Genomic DNA, 27,101 nt, shown 5'->3' on the forward strand with positions numbered 1-27,101 from the left:
AAAAAAATCTAGGCTTCAGGGAAAGGCGTTTTCTTGTTGTTATTTCTGTACCCTGTTGTGCAAGGTGTCTTAGCTCCGCTGGGCCGAGGCTTTTCAAAGCTGAAATACCCTCTCATGAGTCAGATTCTGTTTGGCAAGAAGGGGATGTTCTTCAGACAGCTGCCAAAGAGCTCTTTTGTTAGTGCCAACTTCAAACAGCTTGGCTCCAAATGAGTTGTCTAGGAATTGCAAAGCCCCCAGATGGGAACTGTGAAAGTCCTTGGTTTTTAGTTGAGGATCTTAACATTTCCATGACTGTTTTGAACAAATTTACACAATTTCTTGATTTCCAAATATCACAATCCCTATTCCTATCTCCATTTTCTTCTAGCAGTTCTCTGACTTAGTGATGAGGTTATAGAATTAAATCTGTTTTTGTTCTCTTCATTCAAACCTCCATACACTCTATATAGCATTTAGCATTCTTTAGATATGTGTAAGGGAGTGAGGGAGATTTTTGCAGTAAGTATTTAAAGCTGAATGCCTGGAGTTGATAATTTGGCCTTTTTTCCTGACACTTTTACTTGTAAGTAGACACTGTTTGTCTATTTACAAGATCTTCCTGAAGTTTCACCTTTAAAAGCAGAGTGTTGAAAGTTCTGAGTTCTTACAATGAAGTTATATATTAAAGGCTTAGCTTATATGGCAGATAATACATGTGTTCTGTCTTCCCTCTCTTAAGAAAACCTATAATAGGCCGGGCACAGTGGCTCACGCCTGTAATCCCAGCACTTTGGGAGGCCGAGGCGGGTGGATCACGAGGTCAGGAGTTTGAGACCAGCCTGGCCAACACAGTGAAACCCCATCTCTACTAAAAATACAAAAATTAGCTGGGCATGGTGGCGGGCACCTGTAATCCCAGCTACTTGGGAGGCTGAGGCAGAAGAATCACTTGAACCCGGGAGGTGGAGGTTGCAGTGAGCCGAGATCGTGCCACTGCACTCCAGCCTGGGCAACAGAACTAGACTCCATCTCAAAAAAAAAAAAAAAAAGAAGAAGAGAAAAGGAAACCTATAATATGTAAGACACCTTACTCTGTGTTTCGGTACATGATACATCTTCATCTTTTGTATTCTTTTTTTTTCTTTTTTTAATTAAAAAAAATTGAGATGGGATTCTCTCCATGTTTCCCAGGCTGGTCTCTAATTCCTGGGCTTAAGGGATCCTCCCGCCTCAGCCTCCTGAAGTGCAGGGATTATAGGCGTGAGCCATCATGCCCAGCCGTCTTCTGTATTCTTGAAAGAAGATTTTAGGGAGATATCTGTAAAAAGAACAGAATGGATTTTAAAATTCAATTTAATGTACTAAATTTAAAGTTTATGTAGCTTCTGACTGAAGTTGATGAAGTATATTTTTCTAATGTATGTATATAGTTATTCAAAGTATGAATTCATAGTATTTTATTTAAATTTTGTTGTCTTTGTGTTTCAGTATGAAAACCCATGGACAATCCCGAATATGTTGTCAATGACGAGAATTGGCTTGGCCCCAGTTCTGGGCTATTTGATTATTGAAGAAGATTTTAATATTGCACTAGGAGTTTTTGCTTTAGCTGGACTAACAGATTTGGTAAGTTGTAAATGCACTCCCAGTTTGCTCTCCTTCCAAATCCTGGTCTGTACTACTAAACCGAAATAGCATAGCCTTAGCCTGCTTTTCCTTGGGAGGAAAACCTCAAGATGAATTTGACATAGTACTTTTTGTGAGGACTTTGTCTTTAGCATCTATATGGGATTTGTTTTTTTTTTCATATGATTTCAGGGAGGAAGCGAAGGTTGTAGGGAAGTAAAGGAGGGGATACTTTGTACTCTTGGTTTTTAAGAGTGAAAGAAACACCCTTAGAAATTTCCAAAGAGCTGAATGCTTGCTTTAGGGATAGAAATAAAGGAGAGGAGATCTGAGATGACTTTTCTCTGTATTGTGGTAAAGAGGAATACTCAGATCTGCAAAAAAAAGTTGGTTTTCCTAGTGGAGAGGGAAACTGGACCAGTTGTTATGACCCAGGGAACTGGGATATGACCAGGAGCATGTAGAAGTCATAGCTTTGCTCAGGTTTCATGCTAGCAGAAGGCTGTAGGCTCCCCCACAGATTTATTTTCTGATCTCTGCTCTACACCCCTCTGACTGCCCTGCAGAATACTCTGCTCTGGGCTGACAGTTGGACGTCCTTCCTTCCTTCTCCTCCCTCAGCAGATGGACAAAGAAGAGGAGCTCCCCTTGATACTACATTGTTAGTTTTGATAGAGGAGAGGAGGATTTATTCAGATGATCTCAAATTAGAACTGGAAAATAATTTTATAACAGAAGGCTACATTAAATAGGCTTTTGTGGACTGGCTAGCCATCATCATGTATGACATTATTTGTATTACCAACTTTATTTCAAAAAAGTTTCGAAATGCATTATAAAACTGGCTGGACACAGTGGCTTACACTTGTAATTCCAGTGCTTTGAGAGGTCAGGAGTTTGAGACCAACCTGCACAACATAGCAAGAGCCTATCTCTACAAAAAATTTAAAAATTAGCTGGGCGTGGTGGCATATGCCTGCAGTCCTAGCTACTCAGGAGGCTGAGGCAGGAGGATTGCTTGAGCTCAGGAGTTCAAGGCTGCAGTGAGCTATGATCGCACCACTGTACTCTAGCCTGGGTGACAGAGCAAGCCCTTGTCTCTTAAAAAAAAAAAAGGAAAAACTTCATGCTGTATAAAAACATAGTTGAGGGAAGTGTGGAAAAGATGGAGGAATAATTTTAAACCAGGGCAGAGTTAGCAGGAGAAATAGATACATTATATTCTTGTACAAGGTTGGTCTGAGATCTATATGAGCATCCAGACAGGCGGTGCTTTGGTGCCTCTTCAAACTAATTTATGTTTGAAAAGCTTTGCTCAATATTTATTGAGTGAGAATCGAGAGAAACTAGTTTTATATTAATAAAAGTTGTATGCCGTCTTTCTTTGTAACATCAGCTGTTCTCTTCGAGGTTCATAGAAACAAAATTCCACCTTCCTAGTAGCAGTAGCATTGGTGGGCAACATAAAATTAACAGAAGATTTTGGAGTGCAGACAAAAGAGAGCATTTGCATTGTTACATGGCATTTCCAAACCTGCTTCAAACATAGCCTCCCAAATTGGCTTTACCTCTCTTTTTCCAGAGTTTAGCGGCTACTGATATTTGTCACTACCTCTTCCCATTCTCACAATCTTTCTCCTTTTCTTTTGTCCCTGCTTTTTTTTTTTTTTTTTTTTTTTTTTTGGGAGACGGGAGACTGACCCTGTCGCCCAGGCTGGAGTGCAGTGGCATGATGTTGGCTCACTGCAGCCTCTGCCTCTTGGGTTCCAGCAGTTCTCCTGCCTCAGCCTCCCAGGTAGCTGGGATTACAGGCATGCACCACCATGCCTGGCTAATTTTTGTATTTTTAGTAGAGATGGGGTTTCATCATGTTGGCCAGGCTGGTCTCGAGCTCCTGACCTCAGGTGATCCACCCACCTCGGCCTCCCTCGGCCTGGGATTACAGGCGTGAGCCACCACACCTGGCCTGTCCCTTCTTTTATCTCAAAGCCTGCATTCATTGTTAATATTATCTCCAAGTCTGTCAAAGGCCATTATACTGATAACAGTTTTTTTTTTTAACATAACAGACAAGATCTTTTTCAGTTACTGTAGTCTCCTTTTTTGTCTGCTACATTTTTTTTTTCTTGTAAGCTGCCACATGAGATTGCAGTATTCATTGAATGTTAGAGAGGCCCCATTAACATTTTTCTAAATATATAAGATGATGTTTGTGGAAACCTAAGTTAACTGGTGCCACATTTCACATTTGTTCCATGGAGATTTTAGTGCCTTTCAATTGGCCACTGGGAGGCGGTCAGACTCATCAGTTTAAGCCAGGGAATGACAAAGTCTGATTGCGTTGTGTGTGGAAAATGGATTATAGACAGCTAAGAGTGGAAGCTGAGTAAGTGGTTAGGGGGCTGACCATGATCCAGCAAGAGTGGAAGCAGAGTAACTGGTTAGGGGCTGGCCGTGATCCATGGCAGCAGTGGTGGGAGCTTAGACTGGGGTTGGAGTTTGGAGTTGGAGAGAAGTATGTGGGTTTGAGATATATTTTAAAGACAGAAGTAATATGTTGATGGATTAGATACGGAGTGAGAGTAGGAAGAGTCAAATATGAATACTAGGGACTTAGTTTAAAAAAAGAATTCTCTTCTAAAACCAGGTTCATGGAAATGACATTTTCTGTGATGGGCAACACTTGAGTAGGGCAGAGTTTAAGGGAGAATACTAAGAATTCTGTTGCCTATCCACATAGAAGTATCAGCTGGGCAGTTTAGTAGTTTGGAGTTGGAGGAAGTCATCGTTACAGAGAGAGAAATTTGGGAGCTGTCAGATATAGATGGTTGGATCTGGGTGAAATCATCCAGGCTGAGGTAACAGGAATGAAGGGTCAGAGAAATGAGCAACAGGTAAAGCACCAGAAAAGAAGCCAGTCAGGAACCCTGGGAAGGAATAGCTGGCGAGGAAGAAAATTAGGCAGTGAGATTTCCCAGAAAGTGGAGAAAGTGCTTCAGTTGTGTCGATGTCAGGTACTCTAAAAATGCGGAATTCCTTGGTGACCTTTATGAGCCTCACCTCTGGAGGGGTGGGGACGATTGGAGTGGGTCGATGAACACATGTGAGATGGTAATGACATTGGACGTTCCTTTGAAGCAGTTTTGCTTTGTAGGGGGATAGAGAAATAGGATCACAGAAGGGTCTTTTAAAAAGATATATACTGGGGAATTATATCTATGTGTATATAGATAGATATAAAATCCTATATATAAAAATATATGCTGGAGTATATGTATATACTGGGGAATTGTTGTTTGGCCTTTTTTTTTTTTTAGATAAATCTCGTGTTGCCCAGGTTGGCCTTGAACTCCTGGCTTCAAACGATCCTCCCACCTCAGCCTTCCAAGTAGCTGGGACTATAGGTGTGCCACTGTGCCCAGTGAATTTTTGTTGTTAGTTAACTGATTAATTAAATGATCAGGTAGAGAGATTAAATGAAAGGGAGAGATGGATGATGCAAGGGGAGATGGGGAAGAAGGGAGGCAGGTCACAGAAGGTGAGAGGGCATGGGAACGGATGAAGGAAGGCAGAGAGAATGAATGGATGCAGGTAGGTGGGGGATTTGATGATGGGAATATGAGGATGGGCTGACTACGTTTTTCTTTTTCCTTAAGGAAAATACAGACATGACCATGAGCGAGAGGGATGGAGTTAGGTCTGAGGTGAGAGCAGAGACAGTGTGGAAGAGACAGTGTGAAAAGAGAGGGTGAATATGGTAAACAGGTGTGGGATTGCTAGGCAGTATTGGGTGCCCATGGGAGATTTGTGGTCATCAGTTTGAAGTGAGACCAGTCTTCCCATTTGTGTGTTTTCCTTAAGCACTATTCAGCTCTTAGGTGCAGGCCCAGAGTACATGGAGAGTTGCTTTTAAGCAGTGTTGAAGGAGAGTGGAGTGAAGGGGAGTTACAGATGTTTATAAAGGAATGATGTTGATGACCTTGGAATCTAGTGTGGGTTAGAGGAATAGTGAAGATGAGAGGGTGATGATGGCGAAAAAGTGAAAGGTTAAGTTCCCTGAGGTCAGAAACTGAACTAAACCTTATCTTCCAAGGTCCCAGCTCCCCAGGCTAGGTACTTTTCTGTTCGTATGCTTAAGAAGGAAATAGATTTTTTTCAGTTGCAATAGTAATAGCTAGTAACTGCTTTTTTTGAGGATTTACTAAGTGCTGAGTGCTGAACAAGTATTAATCACATTGTGTGCTGAAGACAACCACCCCTTTGAGGTAGGTAATTTATCTCTGTTTTACAGATGAGGAAACCAAGGCTTAGTCAGGCCAAATAACTTATCCAAGATCACACAGCTACTAAGTGGCAGAGCCAGGACTTGAACAGCTTCTGTTCTGCTACAAAGACCACATTTTTTTTTTTTGCCACGGTCCTGGACTACCGCTGTCTCCTCTAACTCATTGGAATACTTGAGATATGGACAACTTACTTGTTCTTTAAAATAAACCATGATTAATTGCATCTAAATTAATCTTTTTTCCCCTTAGAAATAGTATTAGAGAACTCAAACATTTGTTGAAACTTGAAGTTAAATGAGTAAAAGCCAGGAAGGGACTTGGATAAACCAGAAAATATCTGCCTTGTTTAATGTGAATAGATAGTACTTGATTTCAGTCCATTTTGTGGCCCCAGAGTGGCCAGACCGCTCCCTTCTCAAGTTAGGATGGAGACCTGGGTTTTTATGGGAAGAATTGAATACTTACATGTTGATAACTAATTACAGTTTTTAGAAGCTCTGATAGGTCAAACAGAACCAGCTTACAGGCCCCATTTGGCCCACTGGCAACTAGATGTGACTTATGCTTTAAATAGTTTATTTTTAATCACAATAATATAAAAATAAATAATTTAAGTATCAGAATTTTAACTAGGCCAGGTAGAGAGGATTGAGTTTTCTATTCAAATGTAGGTAATGCAGATACAGTCAGAATATGGAATAAACAGTGGTATTGAGCAAAATGAGTTGAAAAACAGAAAAATGGTAAGTTTTAACAGAGTTGGATTATATTATCCTAGTCCAGGCTCTGCCGTTCATGCTTTCTTTGAGTTTTCTTTGGGTTCTTTATAGCTGTAAATACATCACTAACCGTATCTCTAAATGTGTATTTGGGTTCATCCCACAAAGGGGCCTTGTGAAAATACCGAGAAATAACCAGAAGGGCTTGAGGGGGAAAGAAAATAAATGTGCATTTATTTTAAGACCAGTTGCTAATTTAAAAGCGAAATGTATACCAGTGAAAGAATGAGAATGTTTGGGGATAAGAAACAGAAGACATTTTGTTAACATTTTATGAGAGTATAATTGTTATTCTGGTATATCTTAAGCTTCAGAATATCTGCTTTGTTCCTGTTATGACATTTATATATATAAAAAAAAAACTTCTATTTTCAGTTGGATGGATTTATTGCTCGAAACTGGGCCAATCAAAGATCAGCTTTGGGAAGTGCTCTTGATCCACTTGCTGATAAAATACTTATCAGTATCTTATATGTTAGCTTGACCTATGCAGATCTTATTCCAGGTAAGAACGCGTCATGCATACTTTGGAATAGCACAGGGAAGAATGACATTAGTCAGCTTAGGATTTCTCTTGAGAGACAAATAATTTTTGTTCCAAAAATATAGTTTTCAGCTTTAAACTGTTTCCCTGATTTTAAACTGTTGAACTGTTTTGTCAAACTACTTGTGGATTTTAGAATTTATGTCCTTGTTTTACTAGTAAAATCAGTTGCTTTCCTAGTAAGATTGTTTAAAATTAAAATTGAATAAATATTTCACAGTGCCAATTCATATTACTCTGAAATTTTTTGGTGATACATTATGTATTTTTAGTGCCTAGCTTTTCAAAAGCAATTTAGGTTTCCTACGTTTATTATCTTTATTAATATCGTTTAATCATAAGTGAGAACTCTGAAATTCTGAAGATGTCTATAAAATTTCACATTATGTAGACCCTATTACGCAATTTTTAAATCATATATATAGTTTGTACATTATATGAATACTTTTTCTGATAAGATTTCATGATTTTTTTGCTTTGTATTTTGCATGTGCTTTTCTGATTGTTCACTTTCTTCTTCAGTTGTATTTCTCAGTTTTTCTCCCTCAGACCAAGTTAAACTGTTTTTTTCCCAAGAGCTAGGAATCATATCTGATCACACTAGGACTTCCCTTCACTGTCAGTCTAAGAGTTTGCATTTTTGAGGTTTAGGAAAAGGAAAAAAAAGGAAGAAAGAAAGAAATTGTATCTGAGAACAAAGAAGCTGCCACATGGTCCCTCGGTATCATGTTATTATTGACACTTGGTAGAAAGAAGTATAGTGGCATTTCAGTCTAGTCTCCCCCAACTGGAAATTATTTTTCTTTCTGATTTTTAGTCTTCTAAGTTCTCGTACCAAAATAAAAAATAAATTGGACTAATGTTTACTTTTATGTGCTTCTTTGAAAGTTAGAATTGAGGTGTGTATGTGATTGGGGAATGGTGGTGTGTGTGTGGGGGGTGTGTGTGTGTGTGTGTGTGTGAGAGTTTTCTTGCCTAGGCTGGTCTCGAACTTCTGGGATCAAGTGATCCTCCCACCTCGGCCTCCCAAAGTGATGGGACTATAGGCTTGAATCACCTTGCTTGGCCCCTGCCATTTTTTCAAAGTTACATTGTATTTTGATGTAGTATTTTACAAAGGTTGGCCAGTCATTTTGCTATTGAACATAGAAATTGTTTCCAGGTTTTTTGGAATTATGGGTAATGTTGCCGTGAGTTTTACTTATATGATTGGTGTAGGTTGCTTTCCAAGCTGAGACTTCCCTTCACTGGCAATCTTAAGAGTTTCCATTTTCTTTCTTCTGTGTTGAGTCTGTTTTTCCAGGCTCCCATGTCTTCCTTTGCTTTAAGTTACTCCTTTTCTCCAGTTGTTTTCTGTAGAAGGATGGAGTGTGGCAGCCAGATTTTTAGAGGTCTTAGACATCTCAATGTCTCTATTTTGTCTTCCATACATGATTGACAGTAGGCATCACTTTTTTTTATCTTTTATGTTTTTTTCTTTTTTTTTTCTTTTTGAGACAGGGTCTCACTCTGTGACCCAGGCTGGAGTGCAGTGGTGCAATCTCAGCTCATTGCAGCCTTAACCTCCCAGCTCAAGCAGTCCTCTGACCTCAGCCTCCCAAGAACCTACCACCATGTGCATCACCACGCCTGGCTAATATTTGTACTTTTTGTAGATATAGGGTTTTACCACGTTGCCCAGGCTGGAGGCATAATTTTTAAATTGCAGATGATTTTAATTCAGAATTGTGAAGACCCTCTTCCATAGACTTGGAGATTCCAACTTGCTACGGAGCAGTCTCTTATCATTTGGATACCTTTTCCTTTACATGGGATTGTGTTTAGCATTGGAAAGCTTTTAGGATTTTAAGAAAATGTGATTCCTAATTGATGTTTTCTTTAAAAAGTTATCTCTCTTAATTCATTTTCTAATGCTTATATGGCTACCCAGTTATCCTAGCACTTTTTATAGAAAAATTTGTATTTTTCAGACTCAGTGCAAGGTAATTTCTAAGTTGTTTTCTTCCCCATTGTTTGTCTGTCTTTGCATCAGTGGCATTCTTCTTATTGCTTTGCTAAAAGTCTTGATATCCAGTAGAGTGAGTCCTTCCACCTTGGACATTCTTAGCCCTTTCCATTTGTTTCCATTTGTTACAAATTTTAGAATCAACTTTTCTAAGAATCAGCAATTTTCCAGAGAAAAATCTGTTTGGATTTTGATTGGGATTGCAATGAACTTATGATCTGTTTGGAGGAATTTGCATCTTTACAATGTTAAATCTTCCAATCCAGTATCTACTCTATTGAGGTCTGCTTTAATATCTCTCAAAGTTTTATAGTTCTCTCCAGAAAGATAATAAACACTTTTGTTAGACTTATTCCTAAGTACATGATAGTTCTTGGTGCTTTTATAAATGGTAGCTTTTAAATTTCATTTTCTGGCCGGGCACAATTGCTTACCCCTGTAATCGCAGCACTTTGGGGGGCTGAGGTGGGCGGATCACTTGAGATTAGGAGTTCAAGAGTAGCCTGGCCAACATGGCGAAACCCTGTCTACTAAAAATACAAAAATTAGCCATATGTGGTGGCACGTGCCTGTAATCCCAGCTACTCAGGAGGCTGAGGCATGAGACTATCTTGAACCTGGGAGGCAGAGGTTGCAATGAGCCGAGATTATACCACTGCACTCCAGCCCGAGTGATGGAGTGAGACTCTGGCCTCAAAAAAAAAAAAAAAAAAAAAAAAAAAATTATTTTCTTATAACTCCATGTTGATATGAAAAAATCAGTACTGTTTCTAACGTTGATTGTTATGTCTAGCGAAACTTGCTAACTCGTATTCTAACAATATACATATAAATTCGCTTGGATTTTTTACATGCTTATTTATGTCTTGTATGTAATTAATGACAACGTATTTCTTCTTTTCCAGTCCTTTTACCCTTTGTTTCTTTTACTTGCCTTACTGCACTGAGTAGTACAGTGTTGGCAAGGAGTGGTGTCAATGTCTTATTCCCAACCTCATAGAAAAGCCTTTAGCGTTTCACTATTAAAGATGATGTTTGCTGTTGGTTTTTGTCAGTATCCTTTTTCAAGTTAAGAAGTTCACTTCTGTTGGGAGTTTAAGAGTTTTTCTCACAATTGAGTACTGAATTTTTTTGTGTTTTTTGTAGAGATGCGGTTTTGCTATGTTGCTCATGCTGATCTTGAACTCTTGGCCTCCCAAAGTTCTGGGATTATAAGCATAAGCCACCACCCCTGGCCTGGATATTAAATTTTATCAAACTCCTTTTGTGTATTCCTATGGTCATATCATTTTTCCCTTTAGCTGTTCATGTGTGGTGAATTACACATATTAATGCAATATTAGTTCTAATGTTAAAACAAGCTGCAATTCCTGGTATAAATCCAACATTGCCATGATATATTATGAAGAGATTGCTGGATTTGGCTTGCTAATATTTTGTGGAAGATTTCAAATTTTAATTCATGAGATTGGCTTGGAATTCTTCATATATTCTTGTTAGGTTTTCATATCAAATTTATAACTAGCCTCATAAAATGAATTGGGGACTTTTTTTTTTCTTCCATTCTTGGAAGATGTTTGATTATGAATATTTCTACTTAAATGTTTGGTAGAATTTGTTAAAGCCGTTGAGGCCTGGAGTTTTCTTTAGGGCAGAGTTTTAAAATAGGTAATTCATTTTCTTTAATTGTTACGGGATGATTCAGGTTTAAAGTACATCTTTTTTTTTAACCTTCAACCAACTCACTCCATATTACACCTTTTGACCAGTTTTTAAGTTGTGATGTTTTTCTAGGAATTTGTCCATTTGGTCTACATTATAAAAAATGTATCATACGGTGTTTATGGTATTCTCATTAACTTTATTTATTTACTTACTACTCCTTGTGGAGCAGGGCTACCCTATAGGGAGTGGGCCCAGAATAGCTCTCATTAACCTTTTGATGTCTGTAGGATATGTAGTAATGTCCTCCTTTTCCTCTTGATTATTTTTTGTCCCTTTTTTTTTTTTTTTTTTTCATCTTTTTTGCCAGAGGTTTGTCAGTTTTATGAATCTTTTCAAAGAATCAGCTTTGGGTTTTGTCAAGCCTCTCTGATCTGTTGTTTACTACTTCATTACATCTTGCTGTTTTATTTTTTTTCTTCTTCAGGTTTTCTTTGCTGTTCTTTTTCTAAATTCTTTTTTTTTTTTTTTTTTTTTTGAGTGCAGTGGCATGATCTCAGCTCACTGCAACCTCTGCCTCCTGGGTTCATGTGATTCTCCTGCCTCAGCCTCCTGAGTAGCTAGGATTACAGGTGTGTGCCACCATACTTGGCTAGTTTTTTTGTATTTTTAGTAGAGACGGAGTTTCACCATGTTGGCCAGGCTGGCCTCGAACTCCTGACCTCAGGTGATCCTGAAGTGATCCTGACCTTAGGTGCCTCTACCTCTCAAAGTGCTGGGATTACAGGTGTGAGCCACCATTCCTGGCTCTAAATTCTTTAGATCAATTCTGTCTAGAAATAAAATGAAGATTCTTATGTAATTAAAAATTTTTAGTAGTTTTTAAAAAAGGAAACATGAAAATTGATATATTTTATGTAATCCACTATATCAAAAATATTGTCATTTTAACATGTAATCAATAAATTAATGAGAATTTTTTTCCTATACGCCTTCATAGTCTAGTGTGTGTTTTGAGCAGTGCAGCTGTAAGTGGATACCTAACTTGTTTTTCAGCTTTTCTTTTCTAAAGATTGCATATAAGACTGTATATGTTCCTCTAAGTGTCACTTTCATTGCATCTCCTATGTTGGTTTTAGTGTGTCATTGTCCAGTATACAATATTTTCCTATTTCCATTATTATTCTTTCGTTGACCTGTTAGGTTAAAAATAAATATATCTTAATTTGTTGCCATTTTTGTGGGGATTTTTTTAGTTATCTTTTTGTTAACAATTTCAGTCATAATAACCTTGTGTTCAGAGAACATGCTCTGTGATTTCAGCCTTTCAGCCCACTACTGTCAGATTTTATAAATATTCCATGAATACTTGAAATGAATTGAAATGAATGTATATTCTGCAGTTCTTGGGTATGATGTTCTTCATAGGTCTATTAGATCAAGTTTTTAATCCTGCTTTTTTTTTTTTTGAGACGGAGTCTTGCTCTGTCGCCCAGGCTGGAGTGCAGTGGTGCAATCTTGGCTCACTGCAAGCTCTGCCTCCCGGGTTCACGCCATTCTCCTACCTCAGCCTCCCGAGTAGCTGGGACTACAGGTGCCCGCCACCACGCCCAGCCAATTTTTTGTATTTTTTTTTTTTTTTAGTAGAGGCGGGGTTTCACTGTGTTAGCCAGGATGGTCTCGATCTCCTGACCTCATGATCTGCCCTCCTCTGCCTCCCGAAGTGCTGGGATTACAGGCGTGAGCCACCGCACCCGGCCTAATCCTGCTTTTTAAGTCTTCTGTTTCTTCACTGACTGTTCTTTTGCTTTTGGTTTGTTCGGCAGTTAGAGTTTCCTACTGTGTGTCTAGTTCTCCAGTATTTGTCTCTGTAGTTGTGATTTTGTTTTGTATCTTTTTTTTTTTTTTTTTTTTTTTGAGACGGAGTCTCGCTCTGTCTCCCAGGCTAGAGTCCCATGGCACCATCTCGGCTCACTGCAGCCTCTGCCACCTGGGTCCAAGTGATTCTCCTACCTCAGTCTCCTGACTAGCTGGAATTACAGGTGCGTGCCACCATGCCCTGCTAATTTTTGTATTGTTAGTAGAGACGGGGTTTCACCATGTTGGCCAGGCTGGTCTTGAACCCCAGACCTCAAGTGATCTGCCCGCCTCGGCCTCCCAAAGTGCTGGGATTATGGGTGTGAGCCTCTGCACCCGGCCTGCTTTGTGTGTCTTGAAGTTATGTTGTTAAAGTGAATATGAATTAGAATTGTTACGTCTTCTTGGTGAAGTGAATGTTTTGTTATGAAGTGACCCTCTATAGCTGTAGTAATGATTTTTACCTTAAAATATATTTTGTGGGCTCTTAAGCTCTGCTGGCTTGCTTTTGGTAGTGTTTGCATGATAAATGTTTTACCTTCTACATTTCTGCATCTTTTTAGATATCACTTGTAAATAACATATTTATGTAAATATATATGTAAATAACATATTTTAAATAAAACCCATTTTGTCTTAACCCATATAGTCTTTTAACAGAAGCATTTAACCCATTAATATTTATTGTGATTGATAGATGTTTCATTCAGTCTTTTATTTTACTTGAAGTATTTTATTTGGCACATATGTTTTGTCCTTTTTAGTATTTTTAAATTATATTTTCTTTCACTCTACTAGTTTGAAAGTTTTACACAGTTTCCATCCAGTTTTCCTCCAAGTTAAAACATTTATCTTTATAAAAATACGATCTTAATAATTCTGTACTCATTCTGGGCATGGGAGGCACCTTAGAATTCTTGAACTCCAATTATTTCTCTCAGCTTAGGCTACTGTTGTCATACTTTTATGTATTTCTTAAACTCACAGATATTGTTTATACAATGTTCATTTAAATTTATCTTCATATTTATTACTTTTTGCTAGTCTGTCTTGTTTGATGTATTTTAGACCTCCCATCTGAGATCATTTTCCTTTTGTCTGAAGTATGTTCTTTTGGAATTCTTTTTAATGTAGGTGTACTGGTAAATTCTTTTTCTCTGAAAATGTTTTTATTTTGCCTTTATTCTTGAAGAATATTTTTGTTATGTATAGAATTCCAAGTTGGTATTAGTTTTTCTTAGCATGTTTAAGGTATTGCTCAGTCATCTTCTTCCATTGTTGATAATAAGAAATCAGCTGTTAATCCATTGCTTTTTTTTTTTTTTTTTTTCAAGACAGGGTCTTGCTCTGTCACCCAGGCTGGAGTGCAGTGGTATGATCTCGGCTCACTGCATTCTCTGCCTCCCGGGCTCAAGCAGTCCTCCTACCTCAGCCTTCTGAGTAGCTGGGACTACAGGTGTGTGCCACCATGCCCATCTCATTTTTATATGGTTTTTAGAGATGGAGTTTTGCCTGTTGCCCAGGCTGGTCTTGAACTTTTGAGCTCAAGCAATCCACCCACCTTGGCCTTCCAAAGCGCTCTGATTACGGGCAAGAGCCACTGCACCCGGCCATGTTGCTTTTTTTGAAGGCAATTTTGCTTTCTTGTGGCTATTTTTAAGATTTTCTTTGTGTTTTGTTTTTCTCAGTTTCACAATAATATTTCTTGTTACAAGTTTCTGTTTTATTCTGCTTGGGATTTATTGGACTTTTCAATCTGTGCATTATATCTTGAAGTCAGTGCTAGAAAATTCTCAGCCACAATCTCTTTAAATGTTGTTGTTGTGTATTCTTTCTTTTCTTTTGGGGCTACAGTATACCTATGTTAGACGTTCTCCCCATATCCATTACATCTCAGTGGGTTTTTTCTGTGTTAGCTCATTTTATCTTTTTGAGCTCCATTCTGGCTGTACTAATGGGTTTACTATTTTTCATTTCATTACCTGTCTCTGTAGCTGTACCAAATCTATTTAATCTTACTTTATTGTATTCTCTAACTATAGAACTTCTATTTTATTCTTTTTTGGACTTGCTAAGTCGTCTTTTATGGTTTTTAGTTCCATGCTGAAGTTTTCAGTATTGACTTTTATCCCCTTGAACATGAGTTGTTTTATAGACTCTGATGATTCAAAAATCTTACATCTTTTGGTAGTCTCTTTCATTTGTTCACTGTTTGTGTTGATTCTTACTCATGGTATTTTAATTCTTTGTTATTTTTTTTCTGTTTAGATACATTCTTTGAAAAATAATTTGGAGGAATATTTGATTCTTATGAACAAGGCATTACTCACCAGAGAAGATTTTTTTGTTCTACCAGGTGCCTAGGAATGCTAACAGTCTGGGACCACATAGACCACCAGGTGATGAGACAATCCTGGGAGTCCTGTTTTACTTTGGCCCATCTTTTCTCCCAACCCTGTGGGAATAGTCATTCATATCTTAGCTGCAAGCTAGAAGGTGGTTTATCAGAGCCCAACTTCGAGGGCTCTGGGCTTTAGCTACTGTCACCCCATCATAACTGAGCTTCATGGATTGAGTCTCTTTTTATCTTTCAGATTTTCTTTTAAAAATCTTTGTTTTTTTTTTTTTTCTTCCGAAAGATTCCCCCAACATTACCATTCCCCACCTTCCGTTGACTTTTTTTGGCTCTCATTTTGAATTTTTCAAGAGCTCATGTTGTCTTCGTTAAAAAAAAAAAGTTCTTATATCGTGGATGAATGTCATTCAGGATATCTATACATACATGCACATACCTCATTTTTATTGCATTTCACTTTATTGCACTTTGCAAAGTGACATTTTTTACAGATTCAAGGTTATGTCCTTGAATCCTATGTCCACAAGTCTGTCAGCACCATTTTTCTAACATATGTGCTCATTTTGCCTCTCTGTCACATTTTTTTTTTTCCTGAGACAGGGTCTTGCTCTGTCACCCAGGCTGGAATGCAGTGGTGTAATTATGCCTCACTGCGGCCTTGACCTCTTGGGCTCAAGGGATCCTCTTGCCTGCGCTTCTTGAGTAGCTGAGACTACAGATGTACACCACCACACACCCAGCTAAGTTTTAAATTTTTTTATAGAGATGGGGTTTCCCTATGTTGCCCAAGCTGCTCTCGAACTCCTGGGCTTAAGTGATCCTCCCACCTCAGCCTTTCAAAGTGCTGGGATTACAGGCATGAGCCACAGAACCTGGTCTCTGTGTCACGTTATAATAATTCTGCCAGTATTCCAGATTTCGTCATTATTAAATCTGTTATGGTGATCTGTGATCAGCGAACTCTGATGTTACTGTCTAATTGCTTTGGGATGCAGTGAACCCGTCAGAGTCATCCATGAGGGTTGGAATCAACTTCTTCCAAAATCCTGTTAATCAAGAGTGAACTTAATCGATTAATGTTGTGTATGTTCTGACTGCTCCACCAATCTGTGGGTCCCCTATCACTCTCCCTCTCCTCAGGCCTCCCTATTCCCTGAGACACAATAATATTGAAATTAGACCAATTAATAACCCTGCAATGTGAAAGGAAGAAGTTACATGTCTCTTACTTTAAATCAAAAGCTAGAAATTATTAAGCTTAGTGAGGAGGGCATTTCGAAAGCTGAGAGAGGCTGAAAGCTAGGCCTGTTGTGCCAAATAGCTAGCCAAGTTGTGAATGCATAGGAAAAGTTCTTGAAGGAAATTAAAATTGTTACTCCAGTGAACACACAAATGTTAAGTAAGCAAAACAGCCTTATTGCTTATGGAAAGAAAGTCTGAATGGTCTGAATAGAAGATCAAGTCAGCCAAAACATGTCCTTAAGCCAAAGCCTAATCTATAATAGATCAAGGCCCTAAGTCTCTTCCATTCCTTGAAGGCACAGAGAGGTGAAGAAGTTGCAGAAGAAAAGTTGGAAGCTAGCCAACCTTGGTTTGTGCAGTTTAAGGAAAAAAGCCATCTCCATAACATGGAAGTGCAAGATGAAGCAGCAGGCACTAGTGGGGAAGCTGCAGCAAGTTATACAGAAAATCTAGCTAATGATGAGGGTGGCTACACTAAAAACAGATTTTCAATGGAGACAAAACACCCTTCTATTGGAAGAAGATGCCCTCTAAAGCTTTCATAGGTAGAGAGAGGTCAGTGCATGGGCTTGAAAGAACAGGCTGATTCTCTTGCTAGAGGCCAATGAAGCCAGTGAGTTTAAGTTGAAGCCAGTGCTAATTTATCATTCTGAAAATTGTAGGGCCCTTAAGCATTATGCTAAATCTACTCTGCCTGTGCTCTAGAAATGGAATAGCAAAGCACGAATGACAGCACATCTGTTTACAACATGATGTACTGAATATTTTAAGCCTACAATTGAGACCTACTGCTCAGAAAAAAAAGATTCCTTTAAAAATGTTACTGTTCATTGACAACACACCTGGTCACCCAAGAGCTCTGATGGAGATATACAAGAAAATTAATGTTGTTTTCATACCTACTAACACATCCATTCTTCAGTCCTTGTCATTTTGACTTTCAAGTCTTACTATTTAAGAAATACATTCCCCAAGGCTATAGGTGACATAGATAGTGTGATTCCTCTGATGGATCTGGGCAAAGTAAATTGAAAACCTTCTAGAAAGGATTCACCATTCTAGATGCCATTAAGAATATTGGTAATTCATGGGAGAAAGTCAAAATATCACCATTAACTGGATTTTTGGAAGAAGTTGATTCCAACCCACATGGATGATTTGAGGGGTTCAAGACTAGTGGAGGAAGTCACTGCAGATGTGGTAGAAATAGTAAGATAGCTAGAATTAGAAGTGGAGCCTGAGGATGTGAGTGAATTGCTGCAATCTCTTGATAAAAATTACCTGAGTTGCTTTTTAAAGAGGTTTCTAGAGATGAAATATACTCCTGGTGAAGATGTTGTGAACACTATTGAAATGACAACAGAGGATTTAAAATATTACACAGACTTAGTGGATAAGGCCGCTGCAGGGCTTGAAAGAATTAACTTCAATTTTGAAGGAAGTTCTTCTGTGGGTAAAATGCTATCAAATAGCATTGCATGGTACAGAGAAATCTTTTATGAAAGGCAGAGTCAATTTATGTGGCAAACTTGATTGTTGTCTTATTTTAAGAAATTGCCACAGCCACCCCAGCCTTCAGCAACCACCACGCTGATCAGTCAGCAGCTGTCAACATTGAGGTAAGATCCTCTACTAGCAAAAAGATTATGACTCATTAAAGGCTCAGATGATTGTTAGCATGTGGTGTGTGTGTTTGTGTGTGTGTGTGTGTGTGTATATATATATATATTTAGACAGTGCTACTACCGTACACAAAATGGATTATAGTGTAGACATAACTTTCATATGCACTGGGAAACTGAAAAATTCGTGCAACTCACTTTACTGCAGTATTAGCTTTGTTGCGGTGGTCTGGAACAGAGCCTTCAATGTCTCTGAGGTATGCTTGTATTTATTTATTTATTTAAAAACCTCTATATTGGGTCTGTTTCCTTCAGATTCTATTTTTTGTTTGTTTCGGCCTCTCTTTTGTGATGGAGACTTTATTGAAATGTATGGTGATCCTTGGCTGCTAACTTATATTTGAATGAGGCATGAAAAGTTCATTGGGAGCTCCGTAGGCACTGGGTGCAGGGCCTGAATTCTCAGTATCTTTAAGTCTATTCTGTAGATCCTAGCTCTCCATCTGCTGCTTGGGAAGTATAAATGCCTTCCCACCAGGGTTTTGGGAGCTAAGCTGTGGGAGGAGGCTGGGATCTCAGTGTTCGGTATGTAGACCTTCGCTTGATCCCTACTGCACTCCAGTGCCCCTTGGTTCAGAGAGTAACATGTGGAGTTGGGGTTGGTAACTTTTCCTGGAAAGGGCCAGATAGTAACTATTTCCTGCTTTGTGGGTAATGTGATCTCTGTCACAACCACTCAGCTTTGCTATTGTAGCGTGAAAGCAGCCATAGAAAATATACAGGTGAGTGTGAATGTATTCCAATAAAATTTTACTTATAGACACTGGAAACTGAATTTTTTTTTTTTTTTGAGACGGAGTTTCGCTCTGTCACCTAGGCTGGTGTGCAATGGCGCTATCTCGGCTCACTGCAACCCCCGCCTCCCGGGTTCAAGTGATTCTCCTGCTTCAGCCTCCCGAGTAGCTGGGATTACAGCCACCCACCACCATGCCTGGCTAATTTTTTGTATTTTTAGTAGAGACAGGGTTTTACCATGTTGACCAGGCTGGTCTCGAACTCCTGACCTCAGGTGATCCACCTGCCTCGGCCTCCCAAAGTGCTGGGATTACAGGCGTGGGCCACCATGCCTGTTTTTGTTTGTTTGTTTGTTTGTTTTTTAGACAGGGTCTCACACTGTCACCCAGGCTGGAATGCAGTGGCGCAGTCTTGGCTCACTGCAACCTCTGCCTCCCAATAACTTTCAATAAGTGATTCTCGTGCTTCAGCCTCCTGAGTAGCTGGGATTACAGGCATGCACCACCATGCCGAGCTAATTTTTGTATTTTTAGTAAAGATGGGGTTTTGCCATGTTGGCCAGGCTGGTCTCAAACTCTTGGCCTCAAGTGATCTGCCTGCCTCAGCCTCCCAAAGTGCTGGGATTACAGGTGTGAGCCACCCCGCCCAGCCTGGAAATTGAATTTCATAGCATTTTCATGTGTCTTGAAATACTGGTCTTCTGACTTTTTTTCCCCCCAATCATTAAAAAATGTAAAAATCACGCTTAGCCACAGGGGGCCACAGCCCTAGCAGTAAGGTGTTAGGGAACGCTTGGGGCGGGGATCTAACTGCTCTTTATATGGACTTCTGAGTTTCTCTTGTGGGAATTCCTTTCTAAAGGACTTAGGTTTTGGCTCTTCTCACCTTATTACTAATAAGCCTGGTTAAAACTTTGAAATCTGTCTCCTCTACTTATTCTCTTTGTGTTTTTATATCCTTTCATTTCTTTACTGTCATTTTAGGAGAGTTTTGGAAAGTAGAATGATGCATATATGCAGTCTTGCATGTTCCTACTTTTATGCTGCATTTTTTAAAAGTCACATCTACCTTCATTTTAATAGCTTTGTTTCTCTAAGAGTAAGAAATATCTTCTGCAGGATTGGAGATCAAGAAATTTTTTTGCTTTCTTCCTTCGCTAGAATAATAAATCATTCTGCTATTCTTTTTGGTCTTTTTATGGGAGGGGGAGAAGGATGAAAACAGATTCTTTGGCTTATATGTTGATTAGAGAGTGCTTCGAAGGCAAATCCAAGGTAATTTCTACTTAGATTTATGTCCACTGAACTTAGATCTGTGTGTATTTGTTCTGCCACATTTTTGTATTATTTTATTTTTATTATTTTATTTATTTTGTATTATTATATTTTGTATTATTATATTGTTTCTGGTTTACCATCTGGTAAATTCTTATTTCTGGTTTAAGTCAATTTCTAGAATATTCTGTTAAGTTTACCGTTTTCAGTGTAAAAACCTATAGTGTTGATGTTAACCATTTTTAATATGTAAACGATTTTATGAACTATTTCCCTTTAATGCTAATAAAACTTGTCCATGATGTCTGGCTTTGTGGGCTATGTGATCTCTGTTACAGCTACTCAGCTCTGCTGTTGTAGTGTGAAAGCAGCCACAGAAAATATTTAAATTAGTGAGTATGAATGTGTTCTAATAAAATTTTACTTACAGACACTGGAAATATCATTGCAAATATTACCCATGTTTCAGAGTTAGCAAGTAGGGAGGAAAACCTGGAGAAATCCTTGACACATTTTACACTGTCCTGCCCATCACTTTCTTACTCTAGTAGGCAAAATGAAAACTGTTTTAACTCTAGAAGAGAAGAGGAGGCCAAGAGAGAAAGCCAGGAAATTTGATAACATTTTTTAACCACAGTAGGAGCCCATATCCTTCAGTTGGCTGAGGCCTTTGAGACCACCTGGTGCAGAAATGTTCTAGCCTTGCTGTGCATAGGAGTCACCCAGAGGAGAGCTTTCATCTAGGCTTTTACTGAGCTCTCTCAAGGTGACTTTTGGATGGGCAGTCAGTTTGGGGAACCCTTGATTTTTTTTTTTTTAATAGCTCTTTCCCCTACCAGATGGTTACAGATGGTAAACTGAGTCCAGAGATGCTAATTGTTAGGTCACACTGTTGGGTTGGAACCTAATGCACTGACCCAAACATAGTCTGAATTTCATAGGCCTACATTCCTGGTTAAATGCAGTCTTGCATGTTCTTCCATGCATACTATACATAGATTTTAATTTGCATGGATTTGCTGCCTTTTTTTTTTTTTTTTTTTTTTTTTTTTAAAGACAGAGTTTCACTCTTGTTGCCCAGGCTGGAGTGCAATGGCACGATCTTGGCTTGCTGCAGCCTCTGCCTCCTGGCAAGCGATTCTCCTGCCTCAGCCTCCCAAATAGCTGGGATTACAGGCATGCCACCACACCTGGCTAATTTTGTATTTTTAGTAGAGATGGGGTTTCTCCGTGTTGGTCAGGCTGATCTTGAACTCCTGACCTCAGGTGATCTGCCTGCCTTGGCCTCCCAAGGTGCTGGGATTACAGGCATGAGCCACCGTGCAGGTTTGCTGCATTTTAAAAGTATGATTGTTGTTAGATTTTGCCAGCTAATGATTGCTACAGAAAAGTTTGTTTACCGGTACAAAAATGTTCCTAAAAATTATGACTCACTGTTTTCATGCTTGGCTCATATAGCCACATCTTGTTTGCTCCAAATGCCGTGACTTGAGTGGATAAGCATTTTTTCTTTGGAATAGTATTATCCATCAAGGACTAGGCCAAGGATCAACATGTACATCATAGCTTATAACAGCAGAGATTTAAATTTTAAATCTGTAACTAGAGATTTTCTTCAGATTGCAGAGCCAATTGAATGTCAAAACTGGAGAGGACCATAAGTATAGCCTCCAATAATTCATAAAAGATTTGTTTGAAAGTATTTTGGAAGGGATGTTCATGATCCTTTTTATTTTTATCTTTATTTATTTGAAATAGTTTGGATACTGTTTGAACCGAGTGTTTGAACTCAGGTTTTTTTCCCCCCCTTTTTAAAAATAATAATTTTTTTTTCTTATAAAAGATATGTTCACAGTTAAAAACTTTCTGTGGTGCGGAAGGATATAAAGTGAAGCAAGTTCTCTGCCATCTCATTCCCATTCAGTAAGGAAATAGGGGTTCCTTGGGTATTTATTTTAAAATATCCTTCTATTGGCTATGGCTCTGGGACCATGGTGTAAAATCTGAGGAATGATGACAAAAATATTGACAAGTTGCATTCATTGAATGGGCAGGGAGAAAAACAGCAATCCCTGGGAAGGAACTGGCTGGATAAGTATAAAATATTTCACGCTGGGCACAGTGGCTCATGCATGTAATCCCAGCATTTTGGGAGGCTGAGGCAGGTAGATCGCTTGAGCTCAGGAGTTTTAGACCAGCCAGGACAACATGGTGAAATCCCTTCTCTACAAAAATACAAAAATTAGGCATGGTGGCATGCATCTGTGCTCCCAGCTACTTGGGAGGGTGAGGTGGGAGGATTGCATTGAGCCCAGGAGGTCAAGGCTGCAGTGAGCCGATACCGTGCCACTGCACTCCAGCCTGGGCAACAAAGCAAGGCTCTGTCTCAAAAAAAAAAAATTCTGTTTCTCTACTAGTTGCACATAACAGCAAATTTTACTCTTCAGAGAATAGTCTAAAATGCAGAACAAGCAATCAAAGCTCCTGAGATTTCAGAAGAGTTTGAGGCCTCCCACATCCTTCTCCACCTCTTTATAATCTCTTTTCATGTAATTCTGAGTATGGTGGTCTTTTTTCAAATGTGCAGAGCTTCGAAGTAGCAAAGGAGGAGATAGCGCTGAGTAGAGCTGATGCTGATAACTGCGGACTAATAGCTTAAAAACATGCAAGAAAAAAACACAAACAGATGAGAAGATCAGCATACTGAAAGGCAGATACAGACTTCAAAGCCATAGTCTGTACTTCACTTTGTTTTGAGGGCGGGTTAAAGAAGAATATAAAAATCAGTAGTTTGCTATAGGGGACCCTAAACCATCGATAGGTGTTCATTATAAAATTTCTATTTGTGAAAACAGCAGTTTGTGGTAAGGCTGAATGACATATTATTGTATTCATAATGCATATTAGTACTCTTCAGAATCCCAGTTAAAATTATTTTATGTTTGATTTTCAGTTCCACTTACTTACATGATCATTTCGAGAGATGTAATGTTGATTGCTGCTGTTTTTTATGTCAGATACCGAACTCTTCCAACACCAGTGAGTTTGTTTCCAAAAAGTATTCTTTTAGCATTATATATGATTTAACGAAAAAGCAAAAAGACATTTTTTTTGCGTCAACGTCTTTTCAATTGATGGCACGTGAAACCCAGACTAGCCAGCCCCTATCCCTAGAAGCAGATTCTTTAAAGGTGTTTCATATAGGTCCAGGCCATATTGTCTAATTTAACCTCTACCATGGATAGTCTAGAATTGGTTTTAAAAATCACAGTTGTATGAACATGGGATGGTTTGTTTGCATATTTATTCACAGGCTCTATAAATACTTGAACACATACGCATAGCATATTAACCTCTTTTGGCTCCCAATCTACTGAAAATAGAGCAGTATTTTGTTCATTTTATTTTTTAATTCAAAAAAGAAAATAGTGAATAAGGGAATTTTGAGTTTAGTAAAATTTTATAAAGCAAACTATATGATAGGTATTGTGTTCGAATTTTACAGCAATTGAAAAATCTGTACATTTTTTAAAACAATTTTCAGTATATATTGAATGTATGATTTATAAAGTTATGTTGTTACCTAAGTATAATAACAAAATGTCTATTTTAAATAAAAATGTGTTATTTTAAACAATAAGTTAATTACTTTATCTTTTTTGGTCCTCTGCCAGCGAACACTTGCCAAGTATTTCAATCCTTGCTATGCCACTGCTAGGTTAAAACCAACATTCATCAGCAAGGTAAGAGAATGCAATGTTCTTTGAAGTTACTCCTTTGTAAATTTTTATTATACAGGATATAAACCTCAGTCAAGAGCAGCTGAAAATGAGACAAATTTAAATGCATTGAGTGTAGAGGCTGGAGAGTGGCGTTGGGCAGGCAGTTTTAACCTAGTTTGTCCTCCGTGTTTTTTGGATCATCCTTACACATGTTGTGCCTTGAGTTGGTGGTCTGAGAGTTTAAGCTCTGAATGAGGTAATTGGGCCACTGTTTAGGGAAAGGGAATTGAAATGTAATTGTTCCTTTTTTTTTTTTTTTTTTTTTTTTGAGACAAGGTCTTACTTTGTTGCCCAGGCTGGTATGGAACTCCTGGCTTCAAGCAATCCTCCTGCCTTGGGTTCCCAAATTATTGGGATTACAGGAGTGAGCCACCAAGCTTGGCTGTAACTGCTTCTTAATTCAGCTTCACAGATTATGAAGAGTCCCTGGTGGTTTCACTCCCTCCTTCCCTGTGGTGAAAATACCAAATGGCTGTTCATTTTCAGGATTGATAGTTAAGTGGAAAGGGATAGGAAAATAGGAAAAAGTTTTGTTCACTAATAAACAACTGCTACTCTTAGTTGTCCATTCTGTTTTCCCGAGCATTCAGGGCAATAAGTATATGCCAGTCTAACTCTCAAGCCATATTTGTTTTTCTAGTAGTTTTGATAAGTTTTCTCAGTTCATTCTTTTGTCCCATCTTTAATGCCAAGGATTTAACAGGTTAAGAATGCCCATCATTTTTAGGAGAGAAGGGTGGTTGCTTCTATACAGAACTCCCTGGGGTGGACTTTCACCTACATGCATAGGGTTTGGGGTTTTTTTGTTGTTTTTTGTTTGTTTGTTTGGCTTCAAGTGACTTGTATTTATATTGTATGGCAATTTGAGTGTAGCGTTACATGGAAAGTGCTTAAAGAGGTACGGGGACAAGTGTCTTAAACTCTTATAGGAAGCCCTTAGGATAAAATTTACATTTTATTTTATTTTATATTTTATTTTAATTTATTTCAATTTATTTTAATTTAATTTAATTTTATTTTATTTTATTATTTTTTATAGATGAATTTTTGCTCTTGTTGCCCAGGCTGGAGTGCAATGACACGATCTTGGCTCACTGCAACCTCCTCCTCCCAGGTTCAAGCGATTCTCCTGCCTCAATCTCCCAAGTAGCTGAGATTACAGGCATGCGCCACCACGCCCAGCTAATTTTTTTTTGTATTTTTTAGTAGAGACGGGGTTTCACCATGTTGGTCAGACTGGTCTCAAACTCCTGACCTCAGGTGATCCACCCATCTCGGCCTCCCAAAGTGCTGGGCTTACAGGCGTGAGCCACTGCGCCTGGCTATTATTTATTTTTTAAATGAAGTAGAATCCTTCTCATTTGGCTGCAGAACGGGTGATAGAACAGAGGTGCTCGTCTGCTTCACTCGCTTTTTCATACTTTACAGACTCTTCCATGGAATGCTTCTCATGATGATAGAGGGAGTCTCCAGTGTATTTCTTGTTCTATTTTCTTTTCTCCCCAGTGCTGTCTTTTAGTGTAGGGAAGCCTACTCATTTCCTCCTTGAGAGAGGTTCTTTTATGGAGATGAGTGCTTTTTCTTTGAAAGGGGGTCTTGCGCTGTCTGCCCAGCCTTGAGTGCAGTGGCGCAATCATAGCTCACTGCAGCCTTGACTTCCCAGGCTCAAAATATCCTACCACCTCAGCCCCCCAAGTAGCTGAGAGTACAGGTGCACACCACCATGCTTGGCTGGTTTTTAACTAGCTGGTTTCAAACTCCTGGGCTCAAGTAGTCCTTCTGCCTCAGCCTCCCAAAGTGTTGGGATTGCAGGCATGAACCACTGCATCTGTCCTGAGATGAGTGCCTTTTAATTTTCTAACCTCACAAGGTTTGACAGGTAGGCAAGAAAGGAGCATCGGATAAGGCCCCAGGAAATCTAGGTTCCAGCTTTGGTTCTGTTGTCTGCTGTGACTGCAGGCAAGTCACCTAACTCATTACCCTTTTACCCACGAAGAGGTAGCTTAGTTATTTTCATATTCCATTTTAATGGGCAGTTGGAAAAAAGGCAAATAATTTTGTAACATTTTTGAGTTGCTGTGAGAATTCAAGGTAGTGGTATTTTCTGACACTTGTCATTACTCTCGCTCTTAAGGGCAGCTGTGCAGACAGATGGGTCAGTTAGTGAAGCTGACCCTTTTGTGTGTGCTCACCTGTGAATGCAAGCTTATTGGGCAGGGATAGTGTAGATGAACAGCAAGCATGCTGAGGGTATGTCATGTTATAGTGTGATGGGCTGTGCTTTTGTCTTGAAAGCTTGAAATAGGATCCAGTTGGCACTATTCACTTAGAACTTTTTCTTTTTTTATTTAGGTGAATACAGCAGTCCAGTTAATCTTGGTGGCAGCTTCTTTGGCAGCTCCAGTTTTCAACTATGCTGACAGCATTTATCTTCAGATACTATGGTAAGCTAAATTTAGAATCACTCTCTTAGAATGTCAACAGAATGACTTATGGTGATAGCCCTAGAATGACCTTGTTCTTACAGCATTTGTTGAGCACTGACTGGGTAAAGCTGTGGCTATATTTGGTGATTGATACCATTGTTAAGACGCTTCCTGCCAAGTATGAGATGGAGAAGTTAGCTTTCATACCAATTAAAAGGGATAAAAGGTACTGATAATGTGTTAGGGTTTTGGAGGAAGAGATAACTTCGTAGGAAGAAGAGGGACAGTTTCAGGAAGGAAGTGGCATTTGTTGCATGAAGTGGATTGTGTGTAGGAAGAGACTGAGAGGAGACCACTAGGTGAAAGACAGGGCCTAAGCCAAGAGATAGAGTGTAGGAGAGAGGGTAGGGAAGCTGAGTCCAGCCTGTTGAAAAGGGTGTTGTAGGAGGGAAAACTGGAGAGAGGAGTTTGAATTTTATTATACTAATTGCTTATTTATCATCTTAAAAGTGTGTCAAATTCACGCTTTCAGAGTTCAAAATAGTCACATTGACATTGGAGTATTATATTTTGGCACAATTTTAACTAGAATTAAAATTATCTTGCTTGGTACAGTCTGGACCAGAAAGTGGTGGCTAATCACAGTCAGTTAAGCCAGGCAGTCTTTTAAAAAATGACAACTACTCTAAACTTTTTATTTTAATTTAAAATATTTAAGTGTACATTTACCCCAGTTCATCTTATACCTTCTGATACAGGATGAAGGCTTCTTGAGTGTAGGTCCATCAGTCCCCAGTTCATCTTATACCTTCTGATACAGGATGAAGGCTTCTTGAGTGTAGGTCCATCAGTCCCCAGTTCAT

The 27,101-nt window shown here is 38.8% G+C and overlaps 1 protein-coding gene across 6 annotated transcripts in view; it reads left to right on the forward strand.

Moving 5' to 3' along the window:
- CRLS1 (cardiolipin synthase 1) overlaps window positions 1-27,101 on the forward strand; it is a 34,541-nt gene that overhangs the window by 2,225 nt on the left and 5,215 nt on the right. For all 6 annotated transcript variants that reach the window (XM_016937420.4, XM_054674597.2, XM_024352173.3 and 3 more), the window contains exons 2-6: window positions 1,471-1,608; window positions 7,049-7,178; window positions 22,984-23,069; window positions 23,705-23,773; window positions 26,165-26,256. In XM_016937420.4, coding sequence (XP_016792909.1) covers window positions 1,471-1,608; window positions 7,049-7,178; window positions 22,984-23,069; window positions 23,705-23,773; window positions 26,165-26,256 — 515 coding nt within the window. The remainder of the gene's footprint in view (window positions 1-1,470; window positions 1,609-7,048; window positions 7,179-22,983; window positions 23,070-23,704; window positions 23,774-26,164; window positions 26,257-27,101) is intronic.

The sequence above is a fragment of the Pan troglodytes genome, chromosome 21, assembly GCF_028858775.2.
Source record: "Pan troglodytes isolate AG18354 chromosome 21, NHGRI_mPanTro3-v2.0_pri, whole genome shotgun sequence".
Lineage (NCBI taxonomy): Eukaryota > Metazoa > Chordata > Mammalia > Primates > Hominidae > Pan > Pan troglodytes.